The 19673-nt window shown below is 39.7% G+C and overlaps 2 protein-coding genes across 2 annotated transcripts; both read right to left on the bottom strand.

The window, feature by feature from the left end:
* Positions 1-6002: 6002 nt before the first annotated feature.
* Positions 6003-11085, bottom strand: isg20 (interferon stimulated exonuclease gene). Its single transcript, XM_078256609.1, has 4 exons — positions 10370-11085; positions 8788-9469; positions 7490-7690; positions 6003-7307 (listed from the first exon to the last, which is right to left on the bottom strand). Exons 2-4 carry the CDS (start codon positions 9436-9438, stop codon positions 7107-7109), a joined length of 1053 nt encoding a protein of 350 aa, XP_078112735.1. The 5' UTR covers positions 9439-9469; positions 10370-11085; the 3' UTR covers positions 6003-7106.
* Positions 11086-11188: 103 nt separating this feature from the next.
* pdia3 (protein disulfide isomerase family A, member 3) lies at positions 11189-19165 on the bottom strand. The gene is made up of 13 exons (XM_078256608.1): positions 18858-19165; positions 17785-17863; positions 17547-17664; positions 17254-17361; positions 17031-17160; positions 16738-16854; positions 15502-15627; positions 14974-15156; positions 14464-14572; positions 13481-13609; positions 13212-13291; positions 11893-11950; positions 11189-11800 (listed from the first exon to the last, which is right to left on the bottom strand). Exons 1-13 carry the CDS (start codon positions 18989-18991, stop codon positions 11675-11677), a joined length of 1497 nt encoding a protein of 498 aa, XP_078112734.1. The 5' UTR covers positions 18992-19165; the 3' UTR covers positions 11189-11674.
* Between the last annotated feature and the right edge of the window lie 508 nt (positions 19166-19673).

Raw genomic sequence — 19673 nt, 5'->3', positions numbered from 1 at the left:
TGAAGTTGCTGGTGGGGAGTTGCAGGGAGTCTGTGTGGAGCGAGATGGATGGGACCTATAATTTGTAGCGTTGGGATTAGTGGCGTCACACCAGATTACATCCAACTTTTTTTCTTTTCAATCAGCATAAAAGGCACAGAGGGTGGGAGGAAGTGATGGTGGGGGTGTTTGGCCAATGGTGAAGGTGCTCTCGTGATGAAACGCAGGGTCAGTGCACATTTTGCACAATGTAATTTTGAGTACACACTTTAGGTAAGAGGTGGTTTAAGAGGGTGGAGGGATTTGATTGCATTCCAGGAGACTCGAGTGAAAAGTAACCATTGTGACCGCTGATTCCCTGTTTGATTCTTGCATCGTGATCGAACTCGGTGAGAGGTGGAGGCCTGTATTCAAATGGTCTGTTTTTACAGACTGATCTCATTAAGTGCCGTATGTATGATACGCAAATTCGTATGCCATTTTGGCGTGTTATCAAGACGCATACTCGCTTTTTAGCGTGTTTATCAACGCCGGTTGGCCTCCATTGACTTACATTACTTTGCGATTGGGTGTGAATTTACGCCGTAGCGAGCAGTATGAAAGGGTGAAAATCTGCATAGGGAGGTTGGTCGGGGTGGTGGACGGGTCAAACTTTCACCCAGAACCCAACCCGTGTGTCATGTTTCCTAAACCCAACCGTAGCTTTCTTCGTTTCCTAAACCCAACCAGTCCGCTGTATACGGTGCTCAAAATGCGTACAGATAACACGCCACTTGGACTTTAGAAACTTTAGAAAGTGGCGTGTATGTTTACGTGAAGTCATGATGTGATGTTGAAGACTGCCGTCCGCTGTATACAGCGTAGACATACACGCGGATAGCTCAAAATGCGTACAGATAACACGCCACTTGAAGATAACACACACAAGAAAGTGGCGTGTATGTTTACGCGAAGTCATGATATCACGTTGGTTTTCAACATGTTAAGAGCCATGATGTAGATTGGGAGTTCAGATTGGATCTAATGTTGTGACATTTCTAATGGGACCAGCAGCAATAGAAATGACTTCCTTTAGTTAGTCTTTAATTTATCTATTTTTTTTACTTTTCAAAGAAAGGGCTGGGATTTATAACATAGGCTGTCTCTCTATGTAACTATATTCCATATTCATCACTTAGACAACCTCAGACCCTGAATAGCAGCAAAATCTAATAAATAAATCAAATCCACCACATTTCATGATAATCTGCCAACACATTATATACAATACATACATGTAACAGACAATGCATAGACTCTATCAGCTAATGGTGAAGGTTCTAAGTTTCAGTTGAGAGTGAGAACAGGTTTTGTGGAGTTGTGTGTATTTTGGTCTGGTCTGTCATCAGATTTGGTGCATATGCTCTCATTTTTGCAAAATGAACAATTCATGCGTTTGCTTAGTTTTATATTACTGTAAAATACACATCTTAAGATTTTTGCACTGTTGGATAGACAAACAAGACAATTTGAAGATGTCAAATTGGACATTTTCCCCCTTTTTTTAACATTTCATAAACTAAACAATCAATCAAAATAATTCATAGGAGGGCTGGGCGATATGGCCAAAATCTTCCATCCCAATATATATCATCATTTCATATCTCAATAAAAATATATTTATACATATCACGATATAGCGATAACGATTTTCTGGTAATTTAATAAATAGTCTATATGAAATAACCACATGGTAAAGCCTATTTATGTATACACTGTCAATGAAATACTTCACAAATGAATTGTTTATTTTGAGTAGTTTTCTCATTTTATTAAGTTCTTTAATGCAAAATAAACATAACGTGCAAGGATCATAAAGTAAAGCATCATCCAAATGATGTAAATATTGCTGTACCTAGTTCAGTCGTTGGTTTTTCGACATTGTGGTACAAATTATATAGAACAATATATACGATAGGGTTCATGTGTCATGACAGTGTCATGTGTTCATGACAGTGTCATGACACTCTTATGTAGATACCTTCAAGTAAAGTGTTACCAATCATAGTTGCAACCCTACCGGCTACAAGGGAAATATAATTAAAATCAAGAAAAACACAACAGTAAGAGGAAATTGCTATTTGGCAGTTCACCAAATATGTCCCACAGTACAAAAAATGTTTTATAAAAAGGTCTCAGAACAGTTCTATATTCTGGACGATTCACAAATCACATGAGATCTTTGCTTTAAAACTAGAAATGCATCATTCTGACCGAGGAAGCTTAAACAATGTTAACATCTCTTCTATTTTCATAAACCAGAAATATATATACACACACACACACACAAGGCACAAGGCTTTGGATTTAGACTAGGTGCATTCATATCAGTAAACACAGACCCTAAACTATATCCACAATTCCCTTTGATCAGATTAGTTCTTACATACACAATATATCAGCATTAGGAGCTGAGAGTAATGTAAAGGTTTATATAATGTGATCAATTCTGAGCACTTCATCTAAAAAGACAAGTGAACTCAGTCTGAGGTTGAGTAAAATCATCTCTAGATTTAATTCATCTTAAGTAATTGAGCAACAGAGGTGTGCATGAAAACAAATTGACAAAGAGCTACTGGAGAGGAAGTACAACCAGATACTGTAATTGTAGTAGTTGAAGTGTTTTTTTGCTTTAAAGCTGCTATGACTGAAAATTATGATTTTTATTAAAAGACTGCATGCCCCTTAAACGTACAATATGTAACCCAAAACAATGGACGTTTGATGATGTTAGGAAGTTGCGTGGAATTATGGGAGTTTTTATTGCTAAACGCTATCGTCGGTTAGAATGCATCTGTTCACGGACGAGTTTACCCATTGAAGTTTATTCACGTTATGTTTAGTAACGTTTATTCATGTCATGCTAATAAAATAGCTGCAGTTTCCACAACATAGTTACGTTTTTCTTGATTAAATCTGTATTGGTAGCTAGCTGACCAGTTAGCTAGTTAGCCAGGGCTAACATTAGCAGGTTTTAGCTGCTGGCTAATGATTAGCCAGCAGCTAAAACCACACTATCACAGTATATTTCACATGACAATGTCACCTTTTGGATTTTACCGGGCGGACAGGGTTTGTTGTAACGCTAGTCGATCTCCCCCTTCACTTTTCTGTAATCTTAACTATTCGTTTTGGTGCTTAAGGAGGCAGGGAGGAGATTTTCGGTACAAACGAGGGTCTGCTATTCTCTGTTTCCCGACGCTTCATTAAACTGCCGTCAGCGTCGTTAGCACCCGGCACCGGCTGGGGCTAACGGTAACTAGCTATTGCTACATGTCCCGGCTGTGTTGTCAGCTATCATCCCGGATGAAGTCTCTTTGTGCCGGGGGAGTGAGGCAGGCAGAGCGGGGTGTGCTAGCTGGCTAAATTAGCATTAGATTAATCGTCTATCTAGCTATCTATCAGCTAACGTTAACGTTACTAGTGAACTTATTCGTGGGTTAGCGCAGTGCTGCTTTTATCCATGGTCAAAACAATCATACTACTAATAACTTTATGAGCGTGATGAACGATGTTGTAACCGTATAATGTTATCCACCAAGCATTAGCTAGCATTAACGTTAGCTACTTGTCAACCAGCACATACATTGTAGTAACATTAAGCTGGATTAATATTGATATGTATCAATAAATACGGTTTCTGCTGTATTACTGTGTTGCAAAGTGGCATGTAATTAATCACAAAATGATGCCTTTTGGCAGAAAAAGCAGTGTTACCCATATTTATTTCTGTGACATTGTATGATTTACAATTACTCTTGAACGTAGCATCTGGTTGCCCGTGTTTTGACGGAAGTTACGAGTAACTAGATGGTGAAAGGTTATATGACGCCACTGACAGGCGACTAAATGAAACGTGATGTGTCTAAAAATAAAATAACAGATTTCTCTGGGTTTGCCATTTGGGATAGTGTAACTACAAGTTACATATTGTACCTTTAATGGGTTAAGAAAAGTTTACAGCATTTGATTAGAAACATTTTTAAAAACAATGGAAACATCATTAGTGGCTTAAATCAAATCAAACTTATGTGGCCCATTTATTTTCGGTTGTTTAATCTGTAACAGACCAAAACCATAAACACCTGTGTGCATTAATTTACTGCATAATCCTCAACATATCCTAAGTTTTACTCATGATGTTCAGGTGCCACTGAACATTCAAACATTTTCTCCTCATTAGATCCCATTCAAAGTTAAATTCTAGAGAGGACAATTAGTTTAAGCCGGCACAGGGAAAACCCACACACACACTTCCCTTAAGTCTTTCAGTTCATCTAAGATGATGTTGCATCAGTGGCTGTATGTCAAATTGTCATTTGCTTGTGGGTTTGTTTACTGTATTTTAAATACTCAAAGCAATTAATCAAAAGCAATAGCCGATGGGTTTGGAGATTGGATTTCTGCCAATGCGTTCCGCGTCTTTTGCGCTCCACAAAACAACACTGTTTACCTGCATGCATTGGACAATACTACTTGGATTTCAAAATGAAACTAGAACACTTCCGATAACACTATCTTGTCCTGTTGCCTGCATGTACAGATTCTGCATTGATATGCAGATATTTGTTTAGGCCATCAGGCTAAAAATAAATGCTGTTTTTTTAGTGGGTCCTTTCATTTTTCTTTGCAACAAAGGTCCCCAGCTGGACCTGAATTGGGGTCTTATATCCAGACAGGTTTCTGTACACTCGACAGTCTAGTATGGACACACCGATGCAGCCGGTTGTTCTTTTATGTGGTTGATGTTTGGAAGTTTCTCTGACCCCTGGTAATGCAAACGTCACCAACACACGTTTTCCTTCTGATGTAACGATGAAAAAGCAGGCAGCGACTAGTAATCTGCTAAATCAGACCAGATTTTGCTCACTAAAGAGATTTGGGTAACAAAAGTAGATCGATAGAGAAAAACAATGCTACTTTCTGTTCTCTCCCTTCAGCCTGAGCTGTGGGGCCAAGTTCAGGCTTTAAATGTGTGTGAGCTATTTAGAGATCCATGGAGCATAACAAAATGTGCAGCTCCACCTGCCGCTCATGATGTTTCATGTTTAGATAGTGTTAGTGTAATTATATACAATATATCATAATCTAGTGTCACGCTCAAATCTTTAGACCTTTACAAACTTTTAGGCTACATCAAGCTGTGCCACATTTCAGCTTAATGACTCACATGGATGTTAAGTATCAGTCACTGGAAATTAACTGGGAATTCTGGCAGAGAATTAAAAAAAGAACACTAGTTAAAAGTTAACATTTTGTTCGAATACATTTCTTCCAACTGTAGAGACATTGTTTCTAGGGTCAGCCATATTTACTGCAGTGGATTTTGTAACCTATTTGGACATTGTGCCATTAGTCGATGTCAGACTCCGTTTCCCAACACACTTAATAGGCTGCTGCTACTAACAATGCTGCTTTTAATGCTAATCTGGCACTGGATCAAGTAGGACGACTGCGACGCCATAGTTGTGGAGTGGAATTTTTCCTCTGCACTTAGTGTTATCAATAACATAATGATCCAACCCACAGACATAGCAATTATCATTCATTTGGATGTTTATGTCCACCTGATGAAGGGCTCTCTTTGAGCCCTTTTTCGTCTCCAACTTTTGGGGGGAAATAGTGTTCTCTTTAGCTGCTAAATGCTCCATTTTATATTTATGTCATTGCCATACAGGAACAAAGACATGCTCTTCAGTCTCAGTGATTTTCCCTGTAACATCAAGCCTGTCTATCAATCATTCTAATTACAAACGGTTATAATTTTTTTGTACAAAAAGAATTTAGCTCAGAGCCAAGCAGAGGATGTCCTGTACTGATGAGCCTCTCAGCAGCACTGCATCTATCTGCAAACTCAAGTTAAACCTGAGCACAAGACACTTTAAAGTGACAAAAATAAAAAGGCACAGCGATAAAGAAAAACAGTGTAATTGGGTTTCCGTTTTCAGTGTTGTCACATTCAGTCACTGAAAGCAAACAAAGTGTTTCACTTGAATGGGATGCCATTTTATTAGGACATTTAAGAGCAGCTTATGAGAGGTAAATATACCACTATTACAATTTACAATTGTTACAATATAAAACCTTTAAGGCCACATATACATGGAGGACCAGTTTAAACATGAAAATACAACAGTTTAAACTACTTTCTAAAAATGTGTTTCCCGTTTGCCTTTTAGACAGTGAAAAACATTTTAAAAGCTGCAACTTGAGTATAATCAGCTGCCACATTTCCATGTTCTCATGTGAAAAAACAAACTCAACTGAAAAATAGTCGTTTTCCAAAATAGCAGTATCTGTGGCAAAATCAGTTCCATGTCCAATAATAGTTACATTTTACCTTTCAAGTAAGAGCAAATACTGTTCCAGAACTCCAAACTCTTCATATCATAAGTTAATATAACCCCTAACTTTAAGAGCACCAACATTTGTCACCCTATAAACATGATCAAGTCTGTTACAACTAACAACTCTGCAGGCAAATATCTGGTATCACAGCTAAACATATGCTGTTGGGAACTCCAATCATGTTTGAAAGTAATAAGTTAGCGTTTTCATTTCAAGCTATGAAGTTGTTTCCCCCAAAATTCGTACAGTACATCTTCTCATGCAAGACAATGCAGATAATCTTTTACATATTCCATCCAAAAATGACCCATTTTGAAATTACTTTTCATCCAGACTTAATTTACTAGGGGTGTGCAAAAAAAAAAATAAAAAAAAAATCGATTCACATTTGAATCGCAATTCAAGCTCTACCGATTCAAAATCGATTCATAGAATTCCAAAAATCAGATTTTTTTATTATTATTATTTTTTTAAATTGTATTTCTACTGCAATCACATGGGAAAAGTAACTACATTTACATAATGTGAATCTTTTTTTTCCCGATTTTGAATCGAATCTTGAGCCTCAAAATCGAATCGTGACATTTTCTGAATCGTGCACCCCTATAATTTACCATCAAGAGTTTATGAATTCACATTTTTGATAGTTATCTGAATCTGCTGTGATGACTGTACATCACCATGTTATGTAAATCTGTCGAGGTATTTCCCACTACACACGCGTCATGAATACCCTCCTCTCATTGGCTGTCAGCTATGACATCATCTGGCCAGTACTCGTCCTGCATGTAGTGGTTTGAGGAGGCGAAGCTGGGCTCGTGTGACGTGTCGTCTCCCCTCAGTTTGTTCTGCAGCTCCTGCTCCCACTCGCCCTCCACCAGCTTGTAGAGGTCGAGGGCGGCCAGAGCGTCCTCCACCGAGCAGTGACCCCTCCTCCCCACCTGGGCAGGTAAACACAGACCGGGTCAGTGTGGTTAACAAATCAAACTGCTTTTCATACTGGAGGCAGACTTCAAAAACACAGACTACACTGTGGTTATGCCGTAAAGAAGATCCGCCATTATAACGGCTTTGCCTTTTTTCTCTCCACTTAGCTAAACAATGCCGGTAAAAAGATGCTCACCTGAATCCTCCTATTCAGCAGCTTACTGGCCAAGATTTTGAGGGAGGGGCAGCGTTCGCGGCAGAAACCGGCCAACCGGCTGAGGTAGCGAGTCGTGCAGGTGTCCCTGACCATGTGACCTGGATGGGCAATGTCCAGCGCCTCAAAGTCATTGTAGATGGAGTGGCCGACGACCACTTTGCCCTCAAGTATACTGAGGATCTACAGGAGAGAAGCCACGCAAGTGCAGAAGAGGATACATATAAATTTACCTGGCATCAATGATTTGGAGTGTCAGCTAGGTTTAAGCATGACAGTTCAAACCACTTTGACCTGTATATAATGGAGCCTTATATAGGTTTTAACATTTAGAGACAGCACAGAAGGTTATCTTAAATATTTGCCAGACCCCCCCCCACCTCAGGCCGGGCTGGATTTGTACTTTAATGTGTGACTCGTTTTCCTGCAGTACAGCTTCAGTTTTTCTCAGCAATTCCTAACATATCTACATTCTTATTTATTGAAATTGTTAATGGTGATAAATGTGCTTTCTGCATTAACAAAAAGCTGAAAATGTCTCAGTTTTGTGAAAAATACAACTTCTGGTTAATAACATTTTTATTTTTAGCTCAGCATACTGTAACATTAATTCAAAAGCTACTTCTGATCGATGAAATAGCTCTGCAACGTGGCAGTGTAGCAATTGTACTGTATATGGATTACGGTTTAATCCAAAAGTTAAAGTCACTAAACCAACCAACGCGACTATCAACACTTATGACTCCGTCTCCGGTGTCCAACTCCAGAGGAAGGAAGGACAATGGGTGCATTTTGCTCTACTCTAGTCTGAGTTTGAGTCCCTGTGAGGACAATGTTTTACTGTTTTAGTCAACAAAATATGAGCTGTCATAGCAACACTTTAATTAACCCATCTGCCTTTACGCAACCTTGGACATTAGACGTATACTCACTGCCTAAGCTGACGTATTCATTGTAAACTGAGTAAACATAAGCATTTAGAGGGAGGAGATAATTAAAGAACCAATAGACCTTTTTCACGGCAGACATGTTGACATGTCATAGTAGGAAAAGCACAGGTGTATTCAAAACCATTAATGATGGCTGCATTCCTCTTAGGAGAGGCCCTGGTATTGTGCATGCTGACTCACTGAAATAGCTTACTGGGACACTTGATGGAATTGAGCCATTGTTAAGGTTATCGGTTTCAGCTGTGCTTTTCCTACTATGACAAGTCAAAATGTCTGCTGTGAAAAAGGTCCATCAGTAGATCTCAGATCCAAAAGTGAAGTGGGCCTCACCTCCTCCCTGGCCTGAGCAAAGGGCATGGCGTTGTGCAGGTGATGCCTCCGGATGCCACTCCAGCGAGTCCTGTAGTCTGTGACGGGCTGACATGGTCGGACATATTTATCATACAATACGTTGCCATGATAGTCCAGGATGCTGCAGCGGGCCAGCTCGCTGCAGCTCCCGCCAGGCCCCGTCCCAACCATCTCACAGTCCAACGCCACCACTGTGGTCGAGCACAAGCTGAGGCACGGCGAGCTCCGCCCACTGACCGGAGGACTCGTCTCAGAGGAGAAACCACTGTCCACCTCCCAAATGTCTTTGAGGGCTGTGACTAAACTGTGGTGCTCAGAAGCTTTAGGATCAAGGTGTTCAGGTTCAGAAACATGAGTGCTCTTGCTTTCAGAGTCCAGAGTGCTTTGACTTTCCTGGTTTGTATTGTTAAATTTTGTTTTTTTGACCAGTTTATTTTTATCCAGTGGTTCATTGTGGTTGTCCATTGTTTTCCTTTTAATGTTGGCAATGATTATCTTCTGCTGGCATTTTTTCCTAGATCTTGCATTCTCCATGGCACGAAGCATCATCGATTTTTTGCACAAATATCGGTAGTTGCTGAAAAGCCCCCACGAGGCAGCTTTATTCCTTTTTGACGCCTCTGCCATCATCAACACATGAAACCGGCATTGCAGTCATTTTCTAAGGAAATAACACAAAACACCCTGATTATTAACAGGAAAGAAATTCAGTAGGTGATCAGTACTATTCAGGATTCTCCCTTTTAAATCTACCCATTTGCTCTGATAAAAGGTAGCATTGTACCTTTTATTACTGGCCCTGTTGCTTAACCTTGGTTCAATATCACTGACTTTAAGGGGTAGGTGACTGACAGCAACAAATTACAACACGCCAATTCTGAAGAAACAAACTGTGGAACTCTTTGTTTGCTTGATAAATGTACCAGTCAAATTAGCCAATTAAAAGTGCTCTAAGAAAATTAATTATGAGTGTGAGAACTGTCAAAGGGTCATTATTCCCAGATATATACATAAGTGACGACAAATTGGTTTACAGACAGTGCCACCAAACAACAGTCAACATTCCGGCAGTTTAATGCCTCGCTCGTAAAGCCTGACTGAAAATGGGTTTAATCATTGCTAGACTAAATCAGCATGGTGTAGATCTAGTATAACGTTAGCTGTATATATGTACTATCCACCAAATTGTCGTTTACAGAAAACGTGTCTCCTCAAGCAGGCCGTGATGGACAGTAACTTAGCACTAACTATCGTTATAAAAAGCTTACACTTATTTACAAAGACGTTCTTGGTGAGCTGAAATTAAGCCGTATTAAACCCTTAAAGGATTCACAAACTGTAATTCCCTGATATTTGGCGTTCAGTTAGCTAGCTAGCTAAGTTATGGAAATCCGAGTTAACGTTAGTTTACGTTAGCTAAAGAAGCCACGTCAAACAAGATATTAAACATTCCTCGAAGAAAAATACAACGTACGATTAATGCGAAGAGATAAACTTGTTGACAAAGAAAACACAAGAGTACGACATGACATTAAAACAGATTTCATTATTTCTATATTACCTTTTGAGGTAGCTAGCACGTGTACAGTCTGTCACGTTTAGAACATGCCTGGACATGAACATGCCATGTCCTTTGCTCTTCATCTGATTGGCTCCTTCTCTTCTTCGTTTGTTGTTTCACAGGAAGTGTTCAACTGTCAAAGATCAACGGAGTCGCCGCCTACTGGTTAAATGCGCTCGGAAACTCGGCTGCATCTTTCACCAGTTGATCATCAAAAAAAAAAAAAAAACTATAAAACGAAAGAAAAGCAAACTCTGACTTACTGGGTCCCAATTTTAACAGGTTTCTTCAAAAGCCACAAGTTTGACTTAAATGTACTTATGTCTTATATTCTGCCTAAAATCTTAACAGAGTTGTTTAGCATGACATGTTGGTCGCAATTAATCTGCAATTTATTATGTTGTAGAGAAAGGCCTTAATGTACATAGGTGACATTTAATACTGTAGAAAATCAGCAGTCTTTCTATTCGGTTATGATGGGAATAATTGTTTTCCCCCTTTCATCCCAAACTGAAACAAATTCAACTCAATGTAGTTTTTATATCCATAACCAATTTAAGACGAAAGCTAAAATATCAAAGATTTGTCGATTGACAAAATCATCACCAATTTTACTGAATAATTTTTAAATGAATATATCAAGGGAAAAAGTAGACTGTTGGTAAAAAAGAACAAGACCTCTCTCAAATCACGGCATGCAATATTAGATTACAAAAACAAAACTTTGAATTTCAAGGTTTTAACCAAGGCTTAAAATAAATCTGCAACAGTTTTAGGCAGTATGATAAAACATTTTATGTTCATGAATGAAAATCATAGTTTTGGTTTTGTGGGCCTTTTTATTTCACAATCCTTCCAAATGTACAAAAACAAAGACGTGTTACAAAGACAAAAAAAAAAAAAAAGAAGAAGAATTCACCATTAGCATCATCCCCTGTGACGACGACAACAACAAAAACCAAAGCGACAGATGACTGGAGATGGGTGTCAAACCAAAGTGCATCAGTCTGAGGTGAAGTAGACAGACCAGGGGAAATAAAAATCTCAATTTTCAAAAGCTGTCCCCTCTTCCCTAAAAATTTTGTTTTGTTTTTAAACAGCGGGCAGGCCCTGGCCACCACCTCTCCACTGATTCCCCAGAGCAGTGGAGGACCTAAAGGAGGGCCGCGTCTTTTCGACTTGGCCTCAGAGCATTCGGTAGTTCACTAAGAGAGTGGAATATAATTTAGTTCTTTCTTTGCATGGATTTCCCCAATCCTCCTTCCTCCTATTGTGTTGGGGATGTTGAGTTCCTGTTTGGAGCTTTTATAGCTCTGTCTTGTCATCGTCCTTCTTCTTCTTCTTCTTCTTCTTGGTCTCCTCCTGCACTGCCAAGGGGTTGGTGGCCTCCCTCTTCAGGTAGGAGATGAAGTCACTCACCTCGCGACCTCCCTGCAACACGAGCAGTGAGACGGGACCATTAGCAGAGTGTATATAAACAGGAATTCACTTTGTTTTAATCATCACTTCAAGCCGATTCTCACCTCGTATTTCTTTGGGCTCATCTTACGTCCAGCTGGGGCAAAGTACAATGTTGGGAAACTAAAAAAAAAAAAAAAAGATTAAGGAGATAGGATTAACTTTATAGCTCAATCGACACAGGATTATCGAGGCAGACGACGATATCTTGATACATTTTAAAAATCCCAACACACACAAGCCAAAATCTTGATAAGTATCCCTTAAGGTCGAGACACACCGACCAGATGGCCGACCCTCGGCAGAAAAGGCAGTTGGACTGATCAGTCTCCCCGAGTTGGTCAAAAAAGTGCCTCGGAACACACCAAAGCGACGAGACGTAATACGTCTCCATAACAGCAGGCGGCGCTAATCTGTATTGTCGCCCAAAAATGAAAACCGGCAGCTGATTGGACGAACGCGTCACGTGGGTCTGGTTTCTCCGGAAATTCAAAGACAGAATGTCATGGCGTCTTGTTCAGAATACGATCTCATATTGTACTAAAATAGTTCACCGAAACGTGTTTCTGAAAACATTTTAAGCGAGAAATAGGCCATACAGTTACTGAATCTGTCTTCATTTCAGATCAACAAAGGTCAGTTTAAAAGATTTTCGTCAGATTTTGAGAGACTCTAGTCACGCTCATTCCGCTCCCCGTTTCTGGGTTAGCACTCTACCAATCAGATGGGTCATTTGAGTCCGACTGCCGGCAGTGTCCGCCCCGCCGATTATACATGTCAAATCGGCCAAAATGAAGGCAGACGGCACGGAAAACACCGAACAGACTCGAGTCAATGACCTCACCAGACTGTCCGATTATCGGCCTCGTGGGTCTGAACCTTTACATTTGTGACCAATATACATACTGCGCTGCACATCTTAGAATTGGAAAAATCTACTTGTCAGTGTTCTCTGGTAGAGGAACTGTGATGACCTCACTGTTTTCTAAATGACTTCAAACCCAGTTTGGCATTTATATACTGAAATGTCTTGATACTTATCGGCTGACATATTAACCGATACCGATCTATCTGCAATGCACTGATATGTCTGTCTGGATGTTTAACTTCCAGAACTTTTAATGACTGTTGACTTTGTTGAAATCAAAGAACTAAAAGAAAAGGTTTTTGGTGCCATGATCGGGAAGTATATAGTATTTTTTGCCCTAGTGATCCAGTCGAGTGAATTAAGCATCAAAGCATAGCTCCACCATACAGTTTCTCAGGGATGTGGTGAGCAGGATTGATGAATTTGGGTGTTACATTTCCAAAATATTACGTTGCCAAAATTCTCAAACATTCAAGGCTTTCCCTGAGTATTACATTGACGGAACTCATGACTCACCCGCTGACTTCATATGGAGATGGCACATCGTTTGCTGTGGCGTCCATCTTGGCAATGACAACATTGGGATCACCGGCAAGCTTTAAGAGTAGAGGAGAGAAACTGTTAACGGTTTGCAAGCTAGTTCACAAAATCTACTTTCTAGAGTCTGCCAGTTTTGTTTAGACCATGCTAGCCAGACAACCACTAATCCAACAGTACTCGCATAAAGAGTACCTAAGGTCATTAAACTGCAGCTTTTATTCAGAGTACTATCTCCGTTCCCTCACCTTCTCTCCCAGCTCGTTGAATTTGGGCTCCAGGCTCTTGCAGTGTCCGCACCACGGAGCGTAGAACTCGATCAGCACGTCTTTGCTGTCGTCGTTGACGATGGAGTCGAAGTTCTCGGCCACAACAACCTCAATACAAATGACAGAAGAAGAAGTTTACTCATTATGGATTGATAGTATTGCAGTTAAAATGTAAAAGTCATGATAGTTGCTTAAGACAATCAGCCTTAGTCCAATAATGTTATTGGACTATGATGAGATGGATTCATCATGTGTACATCACTATAATGTGGTAATGGTGGGGCCAATTTTAATTACTTTATATACACCACCAGGTGGCTTAATCTATATTAATATATCATAATTTATTAGTTGATTTATATTTTGTATTGTTAATCTAAATCTGCAATTTAACTAAATGTATTATACCCATGCTGTAGAGTAAAAAGTACAATATTTGCCTCCAAAGTGTAGTGGAGTAGAATGAAAATACTCAAGTAAAGTACATCAAACAACAACTGATTTACTAGCCTATAATCACAGTAGATAACATGTATTATTGTACTGTAGATTTTTATACCTTTTTTTGAAGTTCTACAGAGCTTCAAATTTATTAAGCAATCATTCCACTGAACCATTTTAGATTTTCTGAAGCCTGAAAACAGCGTCAATGTGGTGCAGAAGTCTAGTTCTCTCTCAGACCACTTGAATTATAATATACTGAAAGATTATGGAATTTTTGCCCATTGACGCCAAAAATAGGTTTAAAATAAAAAAACGCCTACCACAGCTTTAAGTTATCAGTTTTACACTGTCAGAGTGTAAATATTACACATGCTGAAAGAAAATGTGGGAGCAACATGCAGAAACAGTATTAAAAAAACCAAGAGGTCACATTTATAACAAATAAACAATACAAAAAACACAAACACACAGCACATGTTAGGAAGAAATGAAGAATCTTCCTGGACGTTTCATCTCACCTTGACAGGTCCATCGTTGTTCTCTGGGATGGGCTCTGATTTGAGGTAACGCTTCAACTTGCCATCAAAGTAATCCTGAAGGAAACGCTCCAGAGCTTTCCCATCACGACTGTTGGAACAAAAGCAGAACTTGTTTAGGGAATCAGAAATGAAATGGAAGTGTTTGGGAAACACAAAATCAATACATCTCCAAGTTTTCACATGATCAGACTTTAATGTACAACTTCTACATAATTACGCTGCTCCTGCAGGCAAATGAAAATGGGTGACTTGTGCCATTATTTCTGTTTATCTAGTGGTCTAATACTAGAGACAAGAACCTCCTCACTGTGTTAAATATGCATTTACTGAGTAACACAGTGGCATTTTCTGTAGAAACACCATTAGTTCAACATTCTTTTAAAGTCTAGCCAAAGGGAGGGTGTGTGTGTATATTTAAATGATTCACAATGTGCATGCTTTGTGTGGTAATGCACTTGTGGCAAACAAGAAAAATAACATTTGACTTACGAGAACTCCTCGGTCATGACGTATTTGTCTCCCTTGCCGGTGCGGATGGCCACCAGAGGCAGTTCTCCTGAGCTGCCATCCATGCCGAACTCGGACACATCTTGGCTGAACATGCTCTTGCTGGCCACGGCAAAGTTCAGCTTCTTGCCCTGATCTAGGAAGCTCTTGGCCACCTTCATCACCCTGTGAAATGTTAAAGTTTGGTCTGTTGAAAATGAGGATGAAAGTGGCATCTCAAGTCAAAAGGTTGTATTCAGGGCTAAATCCAACTATGAGGGCACACGCGAGTTCAGCTAAGCATTCTCAGGGTGCAATGGGTTAAAAATTGTGGAAGACAAAGTGAAAAACAAGTGTTGCTTTGATTTCAATATTGTTTATTAGAACCTGGTGATTAACGGCCACAGAGGAGACACACAGTCTCCTTGCGTTTAAAGAAATGAAACCGCTGAGATTTGAGCTCAAAGTGAGAAAGCCAATAGCTACTGCATGGTGCTGGGGTACTACTGGGGTAAGTTTAGAGACACATACCTGTTCCTCCAGTAGTTGGAGCCTTTGGGGTTTTTTTCATAATCAACATCATAATAAGCCACCAGCAGGTCTTTCCCCCTCAGCTGGTCTTTGTTGTCGTCCGTCATGTGGGGGCAGATTCCAAAGCTGAGGTGAAAAGAGAAAGTAAGAATGAATCAGTTTACAAAAGGAATGTAAACCAACAAACTATACTCTTTTAGCCAGTTATGGACAACCACATAAGCCAGTGATGGTCTACAGCAGTGTACCAAATGCAATAATTTAGTTTGTTTAAAAGGTTGAGATCTAACCACACTGTTCACACCTTTCAGAAAGACAAAACACAGACTAGTTCTCATGTTCAATAAGTGTTTTAGACAAGAGGCGGGGCAAAGTGAAAGTAAATTTTGAGTCGTGTACAAAAATACAAGACACTGCTCTGTAATCTTTGTCACAACATTGTTAAAACATGTGTACTACTGTCATTTTTTTGTTACAGTTTTATCAATATGCGTGTTGGAAATTCAAAATAAAAAGCTAAACATGTTCAATATCCACCTTTAAATTAAGAAAATGTAAAAATAAAAAAAAGGCACTTATCACATACATACTGGGAAAAATACTGTGGGGGAGGGGAAGAGAGCTAAAATAACAGTTTCACACTTAAGAGTCCTTACTAAACCACGTGTTCTTAAGCTCACTGTAGAACATCTAAAAAATAAAAGCTCTATCAAACTGACTGGGCACATCAACTTAAAAATGACATTACACAACTAAAATGACCAGACATAACTGGGAAAGATAAATGGGCCAGCTGATTGTACTCACAAATACCCAAGTGTCTACAATGGTAATACTTTTTTCAGACTGCAAATACCAATCATTTGTTGTTTTTCTTCTTAATCACTCAATTATCTTATTTAGCCTCCAAAATGTAATGACACAGATAATAAAGTCCAGTATTTGTTCATCACAAGAACCAAACACATCCTAAATGTATGCATTTCCCAGAGTTCAGTGAGAGCTGACTGTGTTTGCAGAGTGGACACCTCACCTACTACACAAAGTCCTGTTGGCACTGGGCCATCAATGTAAATATGTGCCGTTACTATGCAAGATGACTTTACCACTGCCAACAAGACAAACTACTGTAAAAGAAAAAGGAATCAGCTCTGCTGTCAAACTGGAACATGAGTATTTGTATGTTAGATGATGTACGTGAGATAACTGTCTCCACTAAAGAGAATCAAGACTCACATGTTGTCCTGGATGAACTTCTTTATTTTGTTGCTGGTATATTTGTCCTCGCTGTATTTTACGTAGCCGTCTTCAAACTTGTTGTTGAGTCTTGGTGGGCGAAACAGGACGATTCCCCTGTAAAACAAAACGGGAAATGTCACTGCAGTCTTGCTGCACCAACAACAGCTACACTGGTGATATAAAAAGGTTTAAGGACGCAAGTCATTTTCACTTTATTACTAATATCCGCTCCCAAGGACTCAAAGCACAAACTGGCACAGACTGGGCCAAAGGCAGAAAGAGCTACTTACTCTCCGTCAATGCCGTGGCTCTGGAGGAGAGCCTCAGAGTTTGTGTGGGCGAAGCGGTAGTTGTCCCTCAAGGCGCTGGCTGCCTTCAGGAACTCTGTCTTTGCTGTGCTTTTGTCATCAGAAAAGAACCCTGGGAAGGAAAATTGAATCATGTTCAGATCAGGATGCAATAACCATGGTCCCATTGTTCCCAACTTTCACTGAAATTCAAACAGTAACTCACCAACAACACTTGCGTCCTGGTCTGAAGTGTACTTTGCCAAGTCTGTGTCAGCCTTAAGCTCCACAGAAGCTGGTCCAGCCTGCTTCTTAAGGAAACTGACAATCCCATCTACAGAGAGCAAGAGGGAAGCAGACGAACAACACAGAGAGAAGAAAAGATAGAGGCAGGAAAAATAAAGATGACCATGAGGTGACAGAAATAAGCATATATAAAAAAGGAGTACTTGTGCAAGTGTGAGAGCATTTAAGCCATTTAAAAAAAAACCCCACAAAAATCACATCAGAGGCAAATACCTGCGGTTCTGGGACCATCATAGGGACCAGTTTCCTCTCCATCCCTAAAGATCTTCAGAGTTGGGTAGCCACTAACACCATATTTGCTGCATGTGTTGCTGTTGGATGTGCAGTCAACCTAAGGGGGAAAAAAAAAAAAAACATTCACTTTCTGAAGAGATACAGAGAGTACTATAGTACAGAGTGCACAAAGGCATCGTTAAGTGGACAAAGTTAAGTGAACTGCATTATGCAATACCTTGGCCAGAGCGACAGTGCCTTTCAGACGTGTGGCGGCTGCCTCATACTCGGGTGCTAGCCGTTTACAATGGCCGCACCTAATGGACAGAGGATATGGATCAGTCAAACAAGAGAACAAGTTACACTAAAGCTGTATTCAACTTTCAGCTTGGCAAAGATCCTGAGGGAGATCTAGTGATCTCAGTGTGGAATTTGATATCTGAGGTAATTCAATTGGATTTTTAAAATACATAAAAGGTTATTAAATGTGGAAAATGACTCACAAGATTTAAAATCATTTAACTTTAATTAGCTTGTAAAAATTATTAGGAAATGCAAGTAACTATTATTATTTACTTACTATTATATATTTAATTAATTACTCTGTTGATCATTCGATGAATCATTTGGTCCATAAAATGTCAGCAAATAACCTAAATGACCATCGCAATTTCCTAAAGCCCAATATATTAGATATTTCTTCTGTGCAATAGTCTGAAACTATAAGAGATTTGGTTGCTTATCATAGACAATTAAGACAACAGCTAATATTCACATTCGATCAACTGGAACCAGTGTATTTTTTGCAACAAAAAATAAAATCTATTTCTGCTCTACAAATTACGTTTTAATGTATAGCATCCTGCTTAACTTCAAGTTTGGCACAGTTGAAACACGTCACAGTTCCTCTGGACCAATCAGAGGTGGACACCAAAACTTCCCTGGCCAATCACAACGTTACACCAGCGAAAGGACACACCCCTAACTTCCTCATAGCCTCATTAGCACGACGCATCTTACATTGAAAATGATTCACAGCAGTTAAAAATGCAAGTCAGGACTAATTGTCTTTTATTGTTACAGTTTAATGTTTAAATGTACTGTCAAATGGTGGCAGTCTTGTTATCTCAGATCCACTTAAAGTCTATGAATACAGCTAGTTGGCTAGCAACTCCACACAGAAAGGGCCTGCTCGAACTGGGTATCGAACTCAGTACTCAGCAGTGTCTACTTGCTGTGAGGCATCTAGCATATTTAACGTTTGCAAACATAATTGCTCATATAGTCTTTACAAAGCGTGAACATACTCACCAAGGGGCAAAAAATTCCACAAGAGCGAGTTCATGGTGTCCAATCTTGCTTTCGAAATCATCATCCGTGTAATCAAGCACATCACTGGCCCAGGTGAAGCCGGTGAGAGCGGCCAAAAAGATCACCCTCAACATCGCACACCGCGGTAGTTTAAAAATATATTTCACTTTGTTTAACAAAAAAAAGTTTGAATTGCAAAGTGTGTCCGCGGCAGCCCCTCTTCGGTAAAAGTGAAAGCCAAGGCTGCAAGCTCCTCGGACTGGGCCAAATGCAGACTAGTCGAAAGAGAAAGGGATGGAAGCGGTGAGGATGTTCAGGCAAACAGCGAGACCTCTCCTAACCACAGTGTGGCAACCTCCCATTGGTCCATGCGATGCGTCACTCTGCCTCGGTTAGCCAATGAGAGGCAGGCAAACAGGATACCATCGTCTCAGAACCACCATAGTCACAACTCTTCGCATCACACCAAGGGAAACAGACGCGGAAGTGGTCATGTTAATAGTTTGCTGCTTAATAACGTGGCTTTTAATGAACTGCAAACAACTCTAAAATGTGTCGATTACAGTATGTTGTTTACGTCATGTGCATACAAGTGACCAATCCATGGATTTATTAGACACCAAAAATACAGTTGCAGTGGTGAAATAAGAACACAACTTCTCTCATATAACAACAATCACGTTTTTTATTGTCATAATCATGCACAACAATTACAGAGAAGCAGTTGTTGGCAACGAAAATCTTGGATCTCAGGCTCCCTCCAACAATGCTCATTTAAATATATATTTCAAAAACAAAAAGAAAACCATGCAAATA

This window comes from Sander vitreus, chromosome 8 (assembly GCF_031162955.1).
Source record: "Sander vitreus isolate 19-12246 chromosome 8, sanVit1, whole genome shotgun sequence".
NCBI lineage: Eukaryota > Metazoa > Chordata > Actinopteri > Perciformes > Percidae > Sander > Sander vitreus.
The sequence above is the reverse complement of the archived record's forward strand: the minus strand, read 5'-3'. Positions and strand labels throughout refer to the sequence as shown.

What these genes read in the sequence shown, in the direction of transcription:
- isg20 (XM_078256609.1), bottom strand. Translation starts at nt 9,438, where the DNA reads ATGATGGCAGAGGCGTCAAAAAGGAATAAAGCTGCCTCGTGGGGGCTT. An exon ending in TTGCTCAGGCCAGGGAGGAG is followed by an intron (nt 7,691 to 8,787) that starts GTGAGGCCCACT and finishes TCTCTCCTGTAG; the next exon opens with ATCCTCAGTATACTTGAGGG. An exon ending in TGCTGAATAGGAGGATTCAG is followed by an intron (nt 7,308 to 7,489) that starts GTGAGCATCTTT and finishes TTACCTGCCCAG; the next exon opens with GTGGGGAGGAGGGGTCACTG.
- pdia3 (XM_078256608.1), bottom strand. Translation starts at nt 18,991, where the DNA reads ATGTTGAGGGTGATCTTTTTGGCCGCTCTCACCGGCTTCACCTGGGCC. An exon ending in GTGGAATTTTTTGCCCCTTG is followed by an intron (nt 17,864 to 18,857) that starts GTGAGTATGTTC and finishes TCTGTCCATTAG; the next exon opens with GTGCGGCCATTGTAAACGGC. An exon ending in GCACTGTCGCTCTGGCCAAG is followed by an intron (nt 17,665 to 17,784) that starts GTATTGCATAAT and finishes TTTCCCCCTTAG; the next exon opens with GTTGACTGCACATCCAACAG.